The following is a 17,686-nucleotide window of genomic DNA, read 5'->3' on the forward strand; positions in this document are numbered from 1 at the left end:
CTCAAGTCCTTCTGTTCACCTGACTTAGAATTCCTCACAATCAAATGTCGACCGCATTATCTACCAAGGGAATTCTCTTCGATTATAATCACAGCCGTATATATTATCCCCCAAGCTGACACATCGATGGCCCTGAACAAACTTTATTTAACTCTTTGCAAACTGGAAACCACATATCCTGAGGCTGCATTCATTGTAGCTGGGGATTTTAACAAGGCTAATCTGAAAACAAGACTCCCTAAATTGTATCAGCATATCGATTGCGCAACCAGGGCTGGTAAAACCTTGGATCATTGCTATTTTATCTTCCGCGACGCATATAAAGCCCTCCCCCGCCCTCCTTTCGGAAAAGCTGACCATGACTCCATTTTGTTGCTCCCTGCCTACAGACAGAAACTAAAACAAGAAGCTCCCGCACTCAGGTCTGTTCAACGCTGGTCCGACCAATCTGATTCCACGCTTCAAGATTGCTTCGATCACGCGGACTGGGATATGTTCCGCATTGCGTCCAACAACATTGACGAATACGCTGATTCGGTGAGCGAATTCATTAGAAAGTGCATTGATGATGTTGTTCCCAAACCAGAAACCGTGGATTGATGGCAGCATTCGCGTGAAACTGAAAGCGCGAACCACTGCTTTTAACCAGGGAAAGGTGACCGGAAACATGACCGAATACAAACAGTGTAGCTATTCCCTCCGAAAGGCAATCAAACAAGCTAAGCGTCAGTATAGAGACAAAGTAGAGTCACAATTCAATGGCTCAGACACAAGAGGTATGTGGCAGGGTCTACAGTCAATCACGGATTACAAAAAGAAAACCAGCCCCGTCACAGACCAGGATGTCTTGCTCCCAGGCAGACTAAATAACTTTTTTCCCCGCTTTGAGGACAATACAGTGCCACTGACACGGCCCGCAACCAAAACCTGCGGACTCTCCTTCACTGCAGCTGACGTGAGGAAAACATTTAAACGTGTTAACCTTCACAAGGCTGCAGGCTCAGACGGCATCCCCAGCCACGTCCTCAGAGCATGTGCAGACCAGCTGGCTGGTATGTTTACAGACATATTCAATCAATCCTTATCCCAGTCTGCTGTTCCCACATGCTTCAAGAGGGCCACCATTGTCCCTGTTCTCAAGAAAGCTAAGGTAACTAAGCTAAACGACTACCGCCCTGTAGCACTCACTTCCGTCATCATGAAATGCTTTGAGAGACTAGTCAAGGACCATATCACCTCCACCCTACCTGACACCCTAGACCCACTCCAATTTGCTTACTGCCAAAATAGGTCCACAGACAATGCAGTCTCAACCACACTGCACACTGCCCTAACCCATCTGGACAACAGGAATACCTATGTGAGAATGCTGTTCATCGACGACAGCTCAGCATTTAACACCATAGTACCCTCCAAACTCGTCATCAAGCTCGAGACCCTGGGTCTTGATCCCGCCTTGTGCAACTGGGTACTGGACTTCCTGACGGGCCGCCCCCAGGTGGTGAGGGTAGGTAACAACATTTCCAGCCGCTGATCCTCAACACTGGGGCCCCACAAGGGTGCATTCTGAGCCCTCTCCTGTTCTCCCTGTTCACCCATGACTGCATGGCCATGCACGCCTCCAACTCAATCATCAAGTTTGCGGATGACACTACAGTGGTAGGCTTGATTACCAACAACGACGAGACGGCCTACAGGGAGGAAGTGAGGGCCCTCGGAGTGTGGTGTCAGGAAAATAACCTCACACTCAAGGTCAACAAAACAAAGGAGATGATTGTGGACTTCAGGAAACAGCAGAGGGAGCACCCTCCTATCCACATCGAAGGGACAGTAGTGGAGAGGGTAGTAAGTTTTAAGTTCCTCGGCGTACACATCACGGACAAACTGAATTGGTCCACCCACACAGACAGCATTGTGAAGAAGGCGCAGCAGCGCATCTTCAACCTCAGGAGGCTGAAGAAATTTGGCTTGTCACCAAACACACTCACAAACTTCTACAGATGCACAATCGAGAGCATCCTGTCGGGCTGTATCACCGCCTGGTACGGCAACTGCTCCGCCCACAACCGTAAGGCTCTGCAGAGGGTAGTGAGGTCTGCACAACGCATCACCGGGGGCAAACTACCTGCCCTCCAGGACACCTACACCACCCGATGTCACAGGAAGGCCATAAAGATCATCAAGGACAACAACCACCCGAGCCACTGCCTGTTCACCCCGTTATCATCCAGAAGGCGAGGTCTGTACAGGTGCATCAAAGCTGGGACCGAGAGACTGAAAAACAGCTTCTATCTCAAGGCCATCAGACTGTTAAACAGCCACCACTAACATTGAGTGGCTGCTGCCAACACACTGACTCAACTCCAGCCACTTTAATAATGGGAATTGATGGAAATTGATGGAAAATGTATCACTAGCCACTTTAAACAATGCTACTTAATATAATGTTTACATACCCTACATTACTCATCTCATATGTATATGTATATACTGTACCCTATTTCATCTACTGCATCTTTATGTAATACATGTATCACTAGCCACTTTAAACTATGCTACTTTGTTTACATACCCTACATTACTCATCTCATATGTATATTCTCTACTCGATACCATCTACTGCATCTTGCCTATGCCGTTCTGTACCATCACTCATTCATATATCTTTATGTACATATTCTGTATCCCTTTACACCTGTGTGTATAAGGTAGTAGTTTTGGAATTGTTAGGTTAGATTACTCGTTGGTTATTACTGCATTGTCGGAACTAGAAGCACAAGCATTTCGCTACACTCGCATTAACATCTGCTAACCATGTGTATGTGACAAATATATTTTATTTTATTTTATTGAATATGTCTGTGTGTGCATGCGTGTTTTTGTACAAATGTGTGTACATGCATGTTTTTTTGCCGGTGCATGGGGACACTGAGTTTACAAAACATTAAGGACACCTTCCTAATATTGAGTTGCACCCTTCCACTTTTGAGTTCAGAACAGCCTCAATTCGTTGGGGCATGGACTCTACAAGGTGTTGAAAGCTTTCCATAGGGATGCTGGCCCATGTTGACTCCAATGCTTCCCACAGTTATATCAAGTTGGTTGGATGTCCTTTGGGTGGTGGATTATTCTTAATACACACAGGAAAATGTTGAGTGTGAAAAACCCAGCAGCGTTGCAGTTCTTGAAGTGGCGCAACTTTGGTTTTAGAGGTGGACGAGACATAATTATTGTATTATTTAAAAAATGTATAATTATCCAGTCCATAAACACTCCAAACAACATACCCAATATTCTGAGGCATCCGCATGGTCCTAAAGCACACTGTTGCCCTGTTTATTAGCACAATCCAATTATAAAACTGGGGGGGAAATGCAATTTTAGAACGTGGGGGGGACATGTCCCCCATCCCCAGTGAAAGTTGCACCCGTGGTTCTTTACACAAACCGGTGCGCCTGGCACCTCCTTCCATAATCCGTTCAAAGGCACTTACATTTTTCCTGTTAACACTCTGAATGGCACACATACCCAATCCATGTCTCAATTGTCTCAAGACTTAAGAATATTTTTTTAACCTGTCTCCTCCATTTCACACTGATTGAAGTGGATTTAACAAGTGACATCAATAAGGGATCATAGCTTTCACCTGGATTCACCTGGTCAGTCTATGTCATGGAAAGGACAGATGTCATAAATTTTTTTGTACACTCAGTGTATGTGTGTCCCTGTGCAGAGATCCGGCAGGCATTCCGGGTGCTGGATCGGGATGGGAACGGGTTCATCTCTAAGCAGGAGCTGGGCATGGCTATGAGGTCCCTGGGATACATGCCTAGCGAGGTGGAGCTGGCCATCATCATGCAGAGACTGGACATGGACGGTGAGACATAAGAATGAAAGACACACACACACACCCACACATTGGCCTATACTGTATGTAGGCACACACACTGAAAGTCTTAGTCTGTGATTTCCTAAACGCATTTTTCCAAGGTTAATGAATCAATTACACCTCCAAGTCTCAGCAGTGTGGGAGAGTGGGTTCATGCTGTATGTACACTGTGTCTGTGTTTGCATTCACCCTATATACCAGTTTAGGAACACAGTTGTGGCCTCAGCTTATTGTTGAGCGTTATAATAGTAGAATGCACAAGGTGCAGATTTGGTTGTCCATCTGCAGTTTTTCTCTGGTTATGTCAGTCACCGATAGTCAATCAATTAGCATGTCAGCTAACAATTTTTTAATTGGTAAGTTAATATAGCCAGCTGTCATGGCCGAATACCAACCGGGCACTCAGAGCAGGTGCAAGGGGTCCTGACCTCCAGGGGTTCCTCATTGATTTTGTCAGTCACTCTCACTCAGATATAATTAACATGGAAAAAGTATTGGCAAAATGTGTAGAATTGCAGGAAATTAGCTGTAAAACTGCAAATTATTCTCTCTGCTCTATGGTAAAAAAACGGGACCCCAAAAAGCTAAGACCGACCCTGAACACACACACAGGTTGCTCTCTGAAAGGCAAATCTATGTGTGTGTGTATGTGTATGTGAGTCAAATTACATTTTATTTGTCACATGCGCCAAATACATGTAGACCTTACTGTGAAATGCTTACTTACAAGCCCTTAACCAACGATGCAGTTAAAAATAATTATAAAAGAGTTAAGAAAATATTTACTAAATAAACTGAAGTAAAGAAAAGTAACACGATAAATAACAACAACAAGGCTATATACAGGGGGCACTGGTACCGAGTCAATATGCAGGGGTACAAGTTAGTCAAGGTAATTGAGGTAATATGTACATGTAGGTAGGGGTAAAGTGTCTATGCATAGATAACAGGGGGTCAATACAAATAGTCATATGATTATAGTACCAGTCAAAGTTTGGACAAGTAACGCTCGAACTCCATTGACAGCAAAGCTAGGTGATCACGCACCAGCTGGGAGAAAGACGGCCCAGTCTCAGTCTCTCTGAAAATCCCCGCTAATGTTTGGAACATGTAAAATATGCCCCTGTCCACTCGCCGTCCCCACAGTTCCAGTTTGGCTTTGAATGCAGCCACTTTATCTGCCAACTTAAAGACAGTTGTCATTCTCCCCTGAAGTGACAGATTGAGTTCGTTGAGCAGGTTGAATATGTCGCACAGGTAAGCGAGTTTTGCGACTCATTCCTCGTCATTGAAATGTGCTGCCAGTGGTGACTTATTTTTGAAAGAAATCTCTGCAGCAGCTCTCGTAACACAAACACTCTGGCAAGCGATCTCCCCCAGGATAGCCATCTGACTTCAGTGTATAAGAGAAGGTGTTTGTGTTCTGCGTCCATTTCCTCACAAAGCTGCCCAAACAGATGTGAATTAAGGGCGTGTGCTTTGATGTGATTGATAACTTTAATAACATCATTCAATATGACATTACATTCAGGTGACATTTTTCGGCTAGCCAGCATTTCTCTGTGCATGACACAGTGCTTAGACTCACGTTCAGGCTCAGCCTCTTTAACCCGGTAGTGAAACCAGACAGCCGTCCAGTCATGGCAGCAGCCCCATCCGTCCATGCGCCAACACAGAATGACCAATCCAATTTTCCTGACATGTAATCATCCAAAGACTTGAAAAGTTCTGCGGCCGCTGTGTTAGTCGGCAGGGACAGCGCACACAACATATCCTCATGCACACCATCCTGAAATATATATCACACATAAACAAGCAGTATTGCCTTGTTGTCGACATCGTTAGATTTGTCAACCTGGATTGCATACCACGGCAACTCGTTAATAAACAAATTAGGAACATTTGAGCAGTCTTGACACAACATTTTGAACAGCAATGCAATGGTTCATTGGATCAGTCTAAAACTTTGCACATACACTGCTGCCATCTAGTGGTTAATATCTGAATTGCATTTGGGATATAATAATATGTTATGGCCTTTCTCTTAGATTTCATGACGATGGCACACTTTTTTTTCAAGTTTGGTGTTTTCTTTGTATTATCTTTTACCAGATCTAATGTGTTATATTCTCCTACATTCCGTTCACATTTCCACAAACTTCAAAGTGTTTCCTTTCAAATGGTACCAAGAAATGCATGTCCTTGCTTGAGGGCCTGAGCTACAAGCAGTTAGATTTGGGCATGTCATTTAAGGAAGAAATTGAAAAAATGGTCAGATTCTTAAGAGGTTTTAAGCCTCTAAACAATTGTGCCTCAACGTCCAACGCTATTTCATCAATTCGCCTAGTGATGGTGGTAGCCGAAAGAGGAACCTATGATATCTTTTTAGCTGCAGCCTGTCCTAAGAGTTCACGGCAAATGTCCTTAGCAGCAGGTAGAATCAGCTCCTCGCCAATAGTGAAAGGCTTCTTGGCCTTAGCAATACGGCTAGCCACTAAGTATGATGCTCTCAGTGCAGCCACGTTTGTTAATGCGGTGACTTCCAAGACTTGCTTCTGTCCTTCTTGTTCACGTTTTCTTCGTTCAAAAATTCAACAGGTTTGTCTTTAAGTGCAGGGTTCTTGGATTCGATGTGCCGAAGCAGTTTTGAGGGCGTTCATTGCCTCGTTAGATAGCCTATCTCCACATACTACGCACAGGGGGCTAGGAGCATGCGAGTCACCTGTCGCAATAAAGCCATATTTTAGGTAGGACTCATCATATTTTCTATTGAATGAGGCTTTCTTTTTTTCAAAGTCTCAGGCTCTGCTGTCTCTGCATTATCGACATCGTCGTTGGGCCTTTGATCTCTCTTACCCCTTCCGAAGAATCTCTCCAGCAACGTTTGTTTGTTCTTATTCATGTCAGCTAACGTAGCTAGCTAGTCCAAAGTTGACGGGCAACACAGCTCACACAGACCGTGATGAACTCATTACTCAAGTTCAAAATCTGTAAACTGTTGTGGGTGTGACAGAGATAATTAGAGTGGTGAGAAAAGGACGGACAGACTGCACCAAGTTCAATGTATTTACTACACAAATAGCCTATAATTGTATACAATTATTATTTTATCTAACCGATTAAAACTATTTAAAATGAATGTATCCTTTCCGTGCGGCCCGGTAGAGAATGTGCCCGGGGGTTGGGGACCAGCGGTCTACAAGACTGTGTGTGTGTGTGTGTGTGTGTGTGTGTGTGTGTGTGTGTGTGTGTGTGTGTGTGTGTGTGTGTGTGTGTCTGTATAGGTGATGGCCAGGTGGACTTTGAAGAGTTTGTGACGATACTGGGACCCAAACTTCTGTCATCTGAGACCAGAGAAGGCTTCCGAGGAAGCACCATCGATAACATCTTCTGGCAGGTAGGACCACATAGTCCTTTCCTCTCTTGACTTCACTTATCTTCTATTTTCTCCTGTCAAATCCTCTTCTCTCCTCTTCTCTTCAGTTCTGGTCTCTTGGGCCAAAACTGGTTGAATCAACATTGTTACCACGCAATTTCAACCCGAAAATTCAATGTGATGATGTCGAATCAATGTTGATTTTTTAAAAGTCATCAATGTAAGGATGTCTTTGCCCAGTGGGTTCTCGCCTCTCTTCTCTTCTGTTTTTCTGCTCTTTTCTCAAATCAAATGGTATTTGTCACATGCTCTGAATACAACAGGTAGTAGACCTTACAGTGAAATGCTCACTTACAAGCCCTTAACCAACAATGCAGTTTTAAGAAAATAACCCCCCTCCAAAAAAAATTCAGATATAAGAAAAATGAATAATTAATGAGCAGCAGTAAATAACAATAGCGGGCCTATATACCAGTACCAGTTCAGAGTCAATGTGTCAATATGCGGGTGCACCGCTGTCGACGTAGTTGAGATAATCATGTACATGCAGGTAGGGTTATTAAAGTGGCAATGCATAGATGATAACAGAGAGTAGCAGCAGCGTGGGGTGGGGGTGGGGGGATAGTCTGGGTTGCCATTTGATTAGCTGTTCAGGAGTCTTATGGCTTGGGGTAGAAGCTGTTTAGAAGCCTCTTGGACCTAGACTTGGCGCTCTTGGACCTAGACGTGGCGCTTGCCGTGCGGTAGCAGAGAGAACAGTCTATCTCCTTTCTATTCCTTTCTCTTCTCTTTTCCTGTCCTAATTTGCTCTACCCCCTTTCCTTTCATCCTCTTCTCTTCCTTTCTTATTTTCCAGTCCTCTCCTCTCTCCTTTTTTTCTCCATCATCTCTACCCCTTTTCTCGCTTTTTGATGTCTCCTTTATCTCATTTCCCCAAATCCCCATATCCTCCTCTTCTGTTCCCCTCTCCTCCTTCTGCCCCTACTCTCCTCTTCTCCCTCCCTCTGTGATGGCTTCTGCAGTCAAGGCACGTGGAGATGCTTGCTCAAAAACCTGTTTTTGATAGATATTAACACACACACAGAGATAGAGACCCCATACCTTTGCCTTTTGTCCCATGGTGATGGGGAAAGGTACATTAGGGCCCATGTCTTTAAAGGAAAAAGACATGCCAGGGTGTGCGTGTGCATGTGTGTGTACATCCGTGTGTGCATGTGTACAGGCTTCAAAGTAATTCTAGGGGGGGGGGGGTCTCTGCGTCAGAGAAAGGAGAGAGAAAGGAGAGCTTTCGGGCTCCCAGAGTGATGCAGTGGTCTAAGACACTGCATCTCAGTGCAAGAGGCGTCACTTGCAGTACCTGGATCGAATCCAGGCTGCATGACATCCGGACGTGATTGGGAGTCCCATAGGGCAGTGCACAATTGGCCCAGTGTCCTCCGGGTTTGGCCGTCATTGTAAATAAGAATTTGTTCCTAACTGACTTGCCTAGTTAAATAAAGGTTACATTTTCTTCTCTCATGTATTTTCCAGTCCTCTCCTCTCTTCCCCTCTCCTCTCTCCTTTCTTCTCCATCATCTCTACTCTTTGTATTTCTGTTTCTTCTCTTTTTGATCTCTCCTTTTTGTCCCATGATGATGGGGAAAGGGATATTTGGGTCCATGTCTCCAAAGAAAAAAGGCACGCCAGGGTGTGTGTGTGTGTGCATGTATGTGTGCGTAGTGTATTTCAATTTACTTCTGTTCAGCGAAAATATATGTTTTCGGGGAAAGTAAAACTAAACTACTTTTAGTTCAGTGGTTTTTGCTGCATTATAAAAAGGGTTGAGATAGATAGAGAAAACAAGGGAAAAGGGAAGACAGAACAACAACTGAGTGACAGGCAGAGAGTAGACACACGGAGAGAAGGGGGCATGGAGAGAAATGTTTTATTAAAGACAGAAAGGGAATAAGAAACAGAAAGGGAATAACAGAGAAAGGGAATGAAGCATGAAACACACTGAGAATCTTACTGCCGATAGACTGTTGATAGGTACTTATCACAGTGGGAGACCGTTCCTTCTCTTGCTAGAACAATAGCGGTACCTGTTGATTGCCAACACGGTAGCGACGAACCTACCGATTTGTACTTGTAAAATCGCAATGCTCGTCAGTGGCCAACAACTTGACTTTGAGCCAATCAGAGAGCACGATCCCCCACGTGAGGAGACAACAACAAAAAATTTGGGGAAAAGAAGGCATTTTCTCTGTGCATCCACGGATGAGCTCATCACACTTTTATGCAATGTAGGCTAGGGGACGGTAGCTAGCTAAATGCACAGACGCAATGCACGCAACCCTAAATACTTCCTCCAAGCTAGCTAACCAGTGTAGCTAGTATTGACATAATTAAAGCACAATGGATTGGCTAGTTTCCATGAAACAGCTGCCTGTGTTAGCTGCTGAGTTAGTGCATTATCCTTAGCTAGGTAGCTAAACTCAGCAAAAAAAGAAACATCCCTTTTTCAGGACCCTGTCTTTCAAAGATAAAACTCGTAAAAATCCAAATAACTTCACAGATCTTCATTGTAAAGGGTTTGCTTTTCGCAATCTGGTACAGTAATGGTGTAGACCGACCTAAAATCAATAAATGATCAATTGGGCATACTTGAACTTGTTAGTAAAGTAATAAAGGCGATGAAGGCGAGCCTCTAACTGAGTGATGAAAAAGCTGCGACAATGGAGAAAGAAAGAAAAACAAGCTAAAAGGTACAGTCAATACTATTTAAACGGACGCTAAAGAACTTAAAAAGGAAAATAATGTCTCTGAGATACAGACTAGATCTATGCGAGAAAATCTGGTACTTACTAAGTATTAAAGAAAATGAGGGAGAAGATCCTGAAAGTGTGGTGAAATAATTCCTTCTTAAAGAACTACAGATCCCAGGCGATACTGTCTACAAAATCAAACGCTAACATGTACACCGTTTCGGATAGAGGAAAGCAATATGAACGCCCACTCGTTGCCAAATTTGCATTCTTTACAAATAAAATAATAAAAATAATAATAATAAAAATAAAATAATGTTTGACAAGAGACTCGCTGGCAGGAAAGTAGGAATGAATGATCAGTCCCTGAAGAAAATTGTAGACCGGCTTAAAGTTCTGTACCCACTCTTCAAGGTGAATAGACTTGAAGGGAATCGTGTAGCTCTCGTAGTCGATAAACTGTACATTGATAACCAACTGTTCCGAGACACCAAGACTGTATTGTAATAGAAAAAAATTTGTAAAACAATAAAATACAACAATTGATAAAGAAATAAACTACAAATACACTATACCATTCAAGATAGGGAATGTTGTAAAATAATTAGTATTCAACTTTCTATTCATAGTATTAATAAATAGATAAGACAGCGTTAGAAGAAAGGATAATTGGTGGCGCAGTGGTCTAACTGCATCGCAGTGCCACCAGAGATTCTGGGTTCGAGCCCAGGCTCTGTTGCAGCCGGTCGCGACTGGGAGGCCCATGGGGCGGTGCACAATTGGCCCAGCATTGTCCGGGTTAGGGAGGGTTTGGCCGGCAGGGATATTCTTGTCTCATCGCGCACTAGTGACTCCTGTGGTGGGCCGGGCACAGTGTACGCTGGCCAGGTGTACGGTGTTTCCTCTGACACATTGGTGCGGCTGGCTTCCGGGTTGGATGTGCATTGTGTCAAGAAGCAGTGCGGCTTGGTTGGGTTGTGTTTCGGAGGACACATGGCTCTCGACCTTCGCCTCTCCCGAGTCCGTACGGGAGTGGCAGCGATGAGACAAGACTGTAAATACTACCAATTGGATACCACGAAATTGAGGAGAAAAAAAGGGGTAAAATAATAATAAATAAATATTTTTCAAATTATATAAGGAACTGGAACACGAAAGTATTCAAAATGGAAATTAGGTAGGAATCAACATGGTAGGGATAAGGACACAGCAAGCAGAGTACATAGAATGCACAGTATGTGGGTATGTGCAGGTGTATTGTGATGGAAGGTGGGGTGTGTGATTTTGTGTTTGGAAAAGTGTGCAGTTGAGTGAAAAAGGAAAATGGTTGCAAATGACAGAGCCAGCCCGTTTGTGCCTGCGAGCAGTAGTTGTGACAGAGAGAGCTTTCAATTCTGTGCAGATATATGATATATTTTAAAATAAGTTTATTTATTGTCCTATCATGATGGAACAGCCCCCAACCCTATACCCAAGACACCCACCTGACCGACCCACACACTAAGGAGAAGTCCTTATCTGTTTAATAGGCTTACTGCAAGTAGCCTATATAATACGCAGCCAAGAAAGATAAGCGCGTTCAGAGACCTACTAATGCAGCACTGCCCCCTCAAGAGTCTGAGCCTGCCTGGCAGGGTTGGTCCAACAAAGCCAAAGCCCCCAAGGAATTTCTCAAATCTGCTAATGAGAACCTTGATGACTTTGTGCCTAGCTGGTGGGGATTCCGGGGATGCCCCCACCCCCACCCATGGGTTACTGCAACACTAGCTGCAGTAGAGCGTTGGACTAGCGTTGGACTAGTAACCGGAAGGTTGCAAGTTCAAACCCCCGAGCTGACAAGGTACAAATCTGTCGTTCTGCCCCTGAACAGGCAGTTAACCCACTGTTCCTAGGCCGTCATTGAGAATAAGAATGTGTTCTTAACTGACTTACCTGGTTAAATAAAGGTTTAAAAAATAATTTTAAAAAAAATGTAAAATGGGGAGGGGGGTCACACTCGGACAATCAGAGAGGGGCAAATTATTGTGGCCCTGGTGGCACAAAATAATCAAATGGTCTGACTGCACAGAGATGCTTTGAGAAATGGTCCCAACGGGAGATCAGTGTGTGTGTGTTTCAGGGTAGGGGGGGTGTATCTGAGCTCCATCACTTCAGACTTGACGTTAGATAATCAAATCTCCCCATTCTTGCTCAATTTTGCATGCCTTCTCAAACAGCTACAACTGTATATGCATTGGCACATTAAGTCTTCTCTTCAGCTGGCCTCAGGGATGGAACATCTGAAACTTGTGGTTGTTTGTGGAGGAACGGTTGGGAGTGTGTGTGTGTGTATGTGTGTGTGTGTGTGTGTCCCACATCTGTTGCTATGGGGAAATGATGTTACGGACAATACAGGATGAATCTTAATAAATGTTTGACAAAATAATAATCGCTTGGCAAAAATGTTATTGTTGTATTGCCAACTTTGTTATAGGTAACAATCCTTTGTGTGAACTGCCTAATGTCAGTGTCACTTTGCTGGAGTCTAGAGCAAGCACGATCATATGGCCTACCTGTACGCAGCAGAGATTGCAGGATTAGATGGAAAGCATGATCTGTCTGTAGCCTTTTCCTTTCTTACAAATATCGTAATTTATTTGCCAGAATATTTTACATCTTCATTCCATAGTTATTAAAGGTTTCAGCAATCTTTAGACATATAGCCAGTACCACCACTGAGGTATATCATAATTTTGGGGGGGGGGCACACGGGGAGTGTGGTTGCGTCAGGTTGGAGACTCCCCGTGCTTACCATGTGACTGGTCAGGCCCCGTGCTATGGGGTGATGTGCACTGTGTCTCGGTTGAGCATTCACAGGCCGATGTGCTCGGTGCCAGCGTCCTGCATTTGCCGATTGGAAGTGGGCATCCAGCCAGAACGGGTTGTGCCAGCTCTGCACTCGAGACCGCCAGTGCGCCTTCACGGCCCAGTGTATCCGGTGCCTCGGCCAAGGAAGAAGCCTCCTGTATGTCTCCCCAGCCTGGTGAGTCTTGTGCCTGCTCCCAGAGCCAGGCCTCCTGTGTGTCTCTCCACTCCAGAGACGGCCTCCAGAGACGGCCTCCAGAGACGGATAATATTAATGTAGGTAGGCTACTCTGTTTTGTAGGTAGGCTACACCTGCCTGGTAGACACCATTCTAAATCAAATAAAATTGCATTTGTCACGCACATTTAGCAGATGTTATTGTGGGTGTAGCGAAATGCTTCTGTTTCTAGCTCCAACAGTGCAGTAATATCTAACAATTCACAACAATACACACAACCTAAAAGCAAAATAATGGAATTAAGGAATGTATAAATATTAGGATGAGCAATGGTGGAGAGGCATAGACTAAAATATGGTAGAATATAATACAGTATCAAATCAAATCACATTTTATTTGTCACATACACATGGTTAGCAGATGTTTATGCGAGTGTAGCAAAATGCTTGTGCTTCTAGTTCTGACAATGCAGCAATAACCAACGAGTCATCTAGCCTAACAATTCCATAGCTACTACCCTATATACACAAGTGTAAAGGGATAAAGAATATGTACATAAAGATATATGAATGAGTGATGGTACAGAATGGCATAGGCAAGTTGCAGTAGATGGTATCGAGTACAGTATATACATATGAGATGAGTAATGTAGGGTATGTAAACAAAGTGGCATAGTTTAAAGTGGCTAGTGATACATGTATTACATAAAGATGGCAAGATGCAGTAGATGATATAGAGTACAGTATATACATATACATATGAGATGCGTAATGTCGGGTATGTAAACATTATATTAAGTGGCATTGTTTAAAGTGGCTAGTGATACATTTTTACATCAATTCCCATCAGTACAGTGGGGCAAAAAAGTATTTAGTCAGCCACCAATTGTGCAAGTTCTCTGACTTAAAAAGATGAGAGAGAACTGTAATTTTCATCATAGGTACACTTCAACTATGACAGACAAAATGAGGAAAAGAAATCCAGAAAATGACATTGTAGGATTTTTTATGAATTTATTTGCAAATTATGGTGGAAAATAATATTTGGTCACATACAAACAAGCCAGATTTCTGGCTCTCACAGACCTGTAACTTCTTCTTTAAGAGGCTCCTCTGTCCTCCACTCGTTACCTGTATTAATGGCACCTGTTTGAACTTGTTATCAGTATATAAGACACCTGTCCACAACCTCAAACAGTCACACTCCAAACTCCACTATGGCCAAGACCAAAGAGCTGTCAAAGGACACCAGAAACAAAATTGTAGACCTGCACCAGGCTGGGAAGACTGAATCTGCAATAGGTAAGCAACTTGGTTTGAAGAAATCAACTGTGGGAGCAATTATTAGGAAATGGAAGACATACAAGACCACTGAAAATCTCCCTCGATCTGGGGCTCCACGCAATATCTCACCCCGTGGGGTCAAAATGATCACAAGAACGGTGATCAAAAATCCCAGAACCACACGGGGGGACCTAGTGAATGACCTGCAGAGAGCTGGGACCAAAGTAACAAAGCCTACCATCAGTAACACACTACGCCGCCAGGGACTCAAATCCTGCAGTGCCAGACGTGTCCCCCTACTTAAGCTAGTACATGTCCAGGCCCGTCTGAAGTTCGCTAGAGAGCATTTGGATGATCCAGAAGAAGATTGGGAGAATGTCATATGGTCAGATGAAACCAAAATATAACTTTTTGGTAAAAACTCAACTCGTCGTGTTTGGGGGACAAAGTATGCTGAGTTGCATGCAAAGAACACCATACCTACTGTGAAGCATGGGGGTGGAAACATCATGCTTTGGGGCTGTTTTTCTGCAAAGGTACCAGGATGACTGATCCGTGTAAAGGAAAGAATGCATGGGGCCATGTATCGTGAGATTTTGAGTGAAAACCTTCCATCAGCAAGGGCATTGAAGATGAAACGTGGCTGGGTCTTTCAGCATGACAATGATCCCAAACACACCGCCCGGGCAACAAAGGAGTGGCTTCGTAAGAAGCATTTCAAGGTCCTGGAGTGGCCTAGCCAGTCTCCAGATCTCAACCCCATAGAAAATCTTTGGAGGGAATTGAAAGTCCGTGTTGCCCAGCAACAGCCCCAAAATATCACTGCTCTAGAGGAGATCTACATGGAGGAATGGGCCAAAATACCAGCAACAGTGTGTGAAAACCTTGTGAAGACTTACAGAAAACGTTTGACCTCTGACATTGCCAACAAAGAGGGTACATAACAAAGTATTGAGATAAACTTTTGTTAATGACCAAATACTTATTTTCCACCATAATTTGCAAATAAATTCATAAAAAATCCTACAATGTGATATTCTGGATTTTTTTTCTCATTTTGTCTGTCATAGTTGAAGTGTACATATGATGAACATTACAGGCCTCTCTCATCTTTTTAAGTGGGAGAACTTGCACAATTGGTGGCTGACTAAATACTTTTTTGCCCCACTGTATGTACATTTGAGATGAGTAGAGCAAAAGTAAGCTAATATTATTAAAGTGACTAGTGTTCCATTATTAAAGTTACCAGTGGTTTTAAGTTTATGTATATGGGGCAGCAGCCTCTAAGGTTATCTAACCAGGTGGAAGCCGTATAGTGATGGCTATTTAACAGTCTGATGGCCTTGAGATAGAAGCTGTTTCTCGGTCCCAGCTTTGATGCACCGGTACTGACCTTGCCTTCTGGATGATAGCAAGGTGAACAAGTAGTGGCTCGGGTGATTGTTGTCCTTGATTATCTTTTTGACCTTCTTGTGACATCGGGTTCTGTAGGGCAGGTAGACAGCGCCACCCTCTGGAGAGCACTGCGATTGCCGGCGGTGCAGTTTCCTTACCAGTCGGTGATACTGCCCGACAGGATACTCTCAATTGTGTATCTGTAAAGGTTTGAGGGTTTTAGGTGCCAAGCCAAATTTCTTCAGCCTCCTGAGGTTGAAGAGGTGTTTTTGCGCCTTCTTCACAACACTGTCTGTGTCTAAATGCTCCCTCTCTCTCTCTTTGTTCTGTCTTTTAGAAGCCAGCGGACAGCAAGTCAAACGCCTATCTGACTGTGATTGATGTGTCTATACACCCTGTCTGTCATCTAGCTCTGTTGACAAGCATACACGCACGCAAGCATGCAAGCATGCACGCACAAAAACACACACACACATACATTCACATTACTTCACGTACACTGCTGCTACTCTCTGTTTATTATCTATGCATAGTCCCTTTACCCCTACCTACATATTACCACAGTTACCTTGACTAACCCGTACCCGGTACTGGTACCAATTGTATGTACCATCATTATTGTTCGTAAGTAAGCATTTCACGTTAAGATCTACACCTGTTGTATTTGGCGCATGTGACAAATAAAATTTGATTTGAAACAACACACTAACACTGTAAATCAGCCCTAATGAGACAAGCTTTTAGAATCACAAACGTGTGTGTGTGTGTGTGTGTGTGTGTGTGTGTGTGTGTGTGTGTGTGTGTGTGTGTGTGTGTGAGTGAGTGTGTGAGTGAGTGAGTGTGTGAGTGAGTGTGTGAGTGAGTGTGTGAGTGTGTGAGTGAGTGAGTGAGTGAGTGAGTGAGTGAGTGAGTGAGTGCCTGCGTGCGTGCGTGCGTGCGTGCGTGTGTGTGATAAGATCAAGCAGTCTTGCTGCATTATTGCAGAATGCTCTCCAATGGCGTCTCCATTGCAATGGCGTCTCCATGCTATTATACCACTGGCAGGGCTGTGATATTGTAAGTGGAGGAGATATCTAATGGATTGTGCCTGCGTCCCAAATGGCACCCTATTCACAACTGCACTACTTTTGACCAGAGCTCTGCACTATATAAGGAATAGTATGCCATTTGGGCTGCAGCCTGTGTGTGTTGTGATAACAGCAGAGGGACGGAAGGGATATTGAATAGTGTGATTAGGGTGTTATTACAGTATTACTGGCCCTTATTGTCCTATTGTACTGTCTAATGGCCAACAACAATGTCACACAATTCCATTAGTAACTATTTATCTATTTATTTTTCTTTATCACATAGTTTATTTTTAATCGGTCAGCAAAATAGAATAGACACAACCCATTAATTAATTGATCAATCAATCAGTCACATTTTACATTGCAACAACTGAATACTGACCTGGACTTAAGCCTCTCCAAAAAGCAAACCTAGGGCAACAGTAACAAGGAAACCCCACCTAGGTAGAGAGGCACCTAGAAGGAGAGAGAGGCCGACTTCAGAATGGGAGCATTAAAGTTATGAAACATTAAAGGTATCCTTTTTAGATAAAACTATACTAAATACTTGTCACCAAATAATGTCACTAAATATTTGATTTAAGCACACTATTTTGCAATGAAAGTCTACAGTAGCCTCAGCAGCACTCTGTAGGGTAACACCATGGTGTAGCCGGAGGACAGCTAGCTTCTGTCCTCTTCTGGGTACATTGACTTCAATACACAACCTAGGAGGATCATGGTTCTCACCCCCTTCCATAGACTTGCGCAGTAATTATGACAACTTCCAGCGGGGGTCCTCCAACCTATCAGAGCTCTTGCAGCATGAACTGATGTGTTGCCCACCCAATCAAAGGATCAGAGAATGAATCTAGTACCGAAAGCATAAGTTACAGCTAGCTAGCACTGCAGTGCATAAAATGTGGTG

General features: G+C 43.7%; 1 protein-coding gene across 3 annotated transcripts in view; it reads left to right on the plus strand.

Moving 5' to 3' along the window:
- The window catches only part of LOC110534209 (calcium-binding protein 8-like), an 88,779-nt gene that overhangs the window by 26,596 nt on the left and 44,497 nt on the right, over window positions 1-17,686 (plus strand). For all 3 annotated transcript variants that reach the window (XR_005034171.1, XR_005034172.1, XM_036933321.1), the window contains exons 3-4: window positions 3,734-3,877; window positions 7,174-7,286. Coding sequence is in view for 1 of the 3 variants with exons in the window: in XM_036933321.1 (XP_036789216.1) it covers window positions 3,734-3,877; window positions 7,174-7,286 (257 nt within the window). In the remaining 2 variants the exon portion in view is untranslated. The remainder of the gene's footprint in view (window positions 1-3,733; window positions 3,878-7,173; window positions 7,287-17,686) is intronic.

Source organism: Oncorhynchus mykiss, chromosome 10, assembly GCF_013265735.2.
Source record: "Oncorhynchus mykiss isolate Arlee chromosome 10, USDA_OmykA_1.1, whole genome shotgun sequence".
Classification (NCBI taxonomy): domain Eukaryota; kingdom Metazoa; phylum Chordata; class Actinopteri; order Salmoniformes; family Salmonidae; genus Oncorhynchus; species Oncorhynchus mykiss.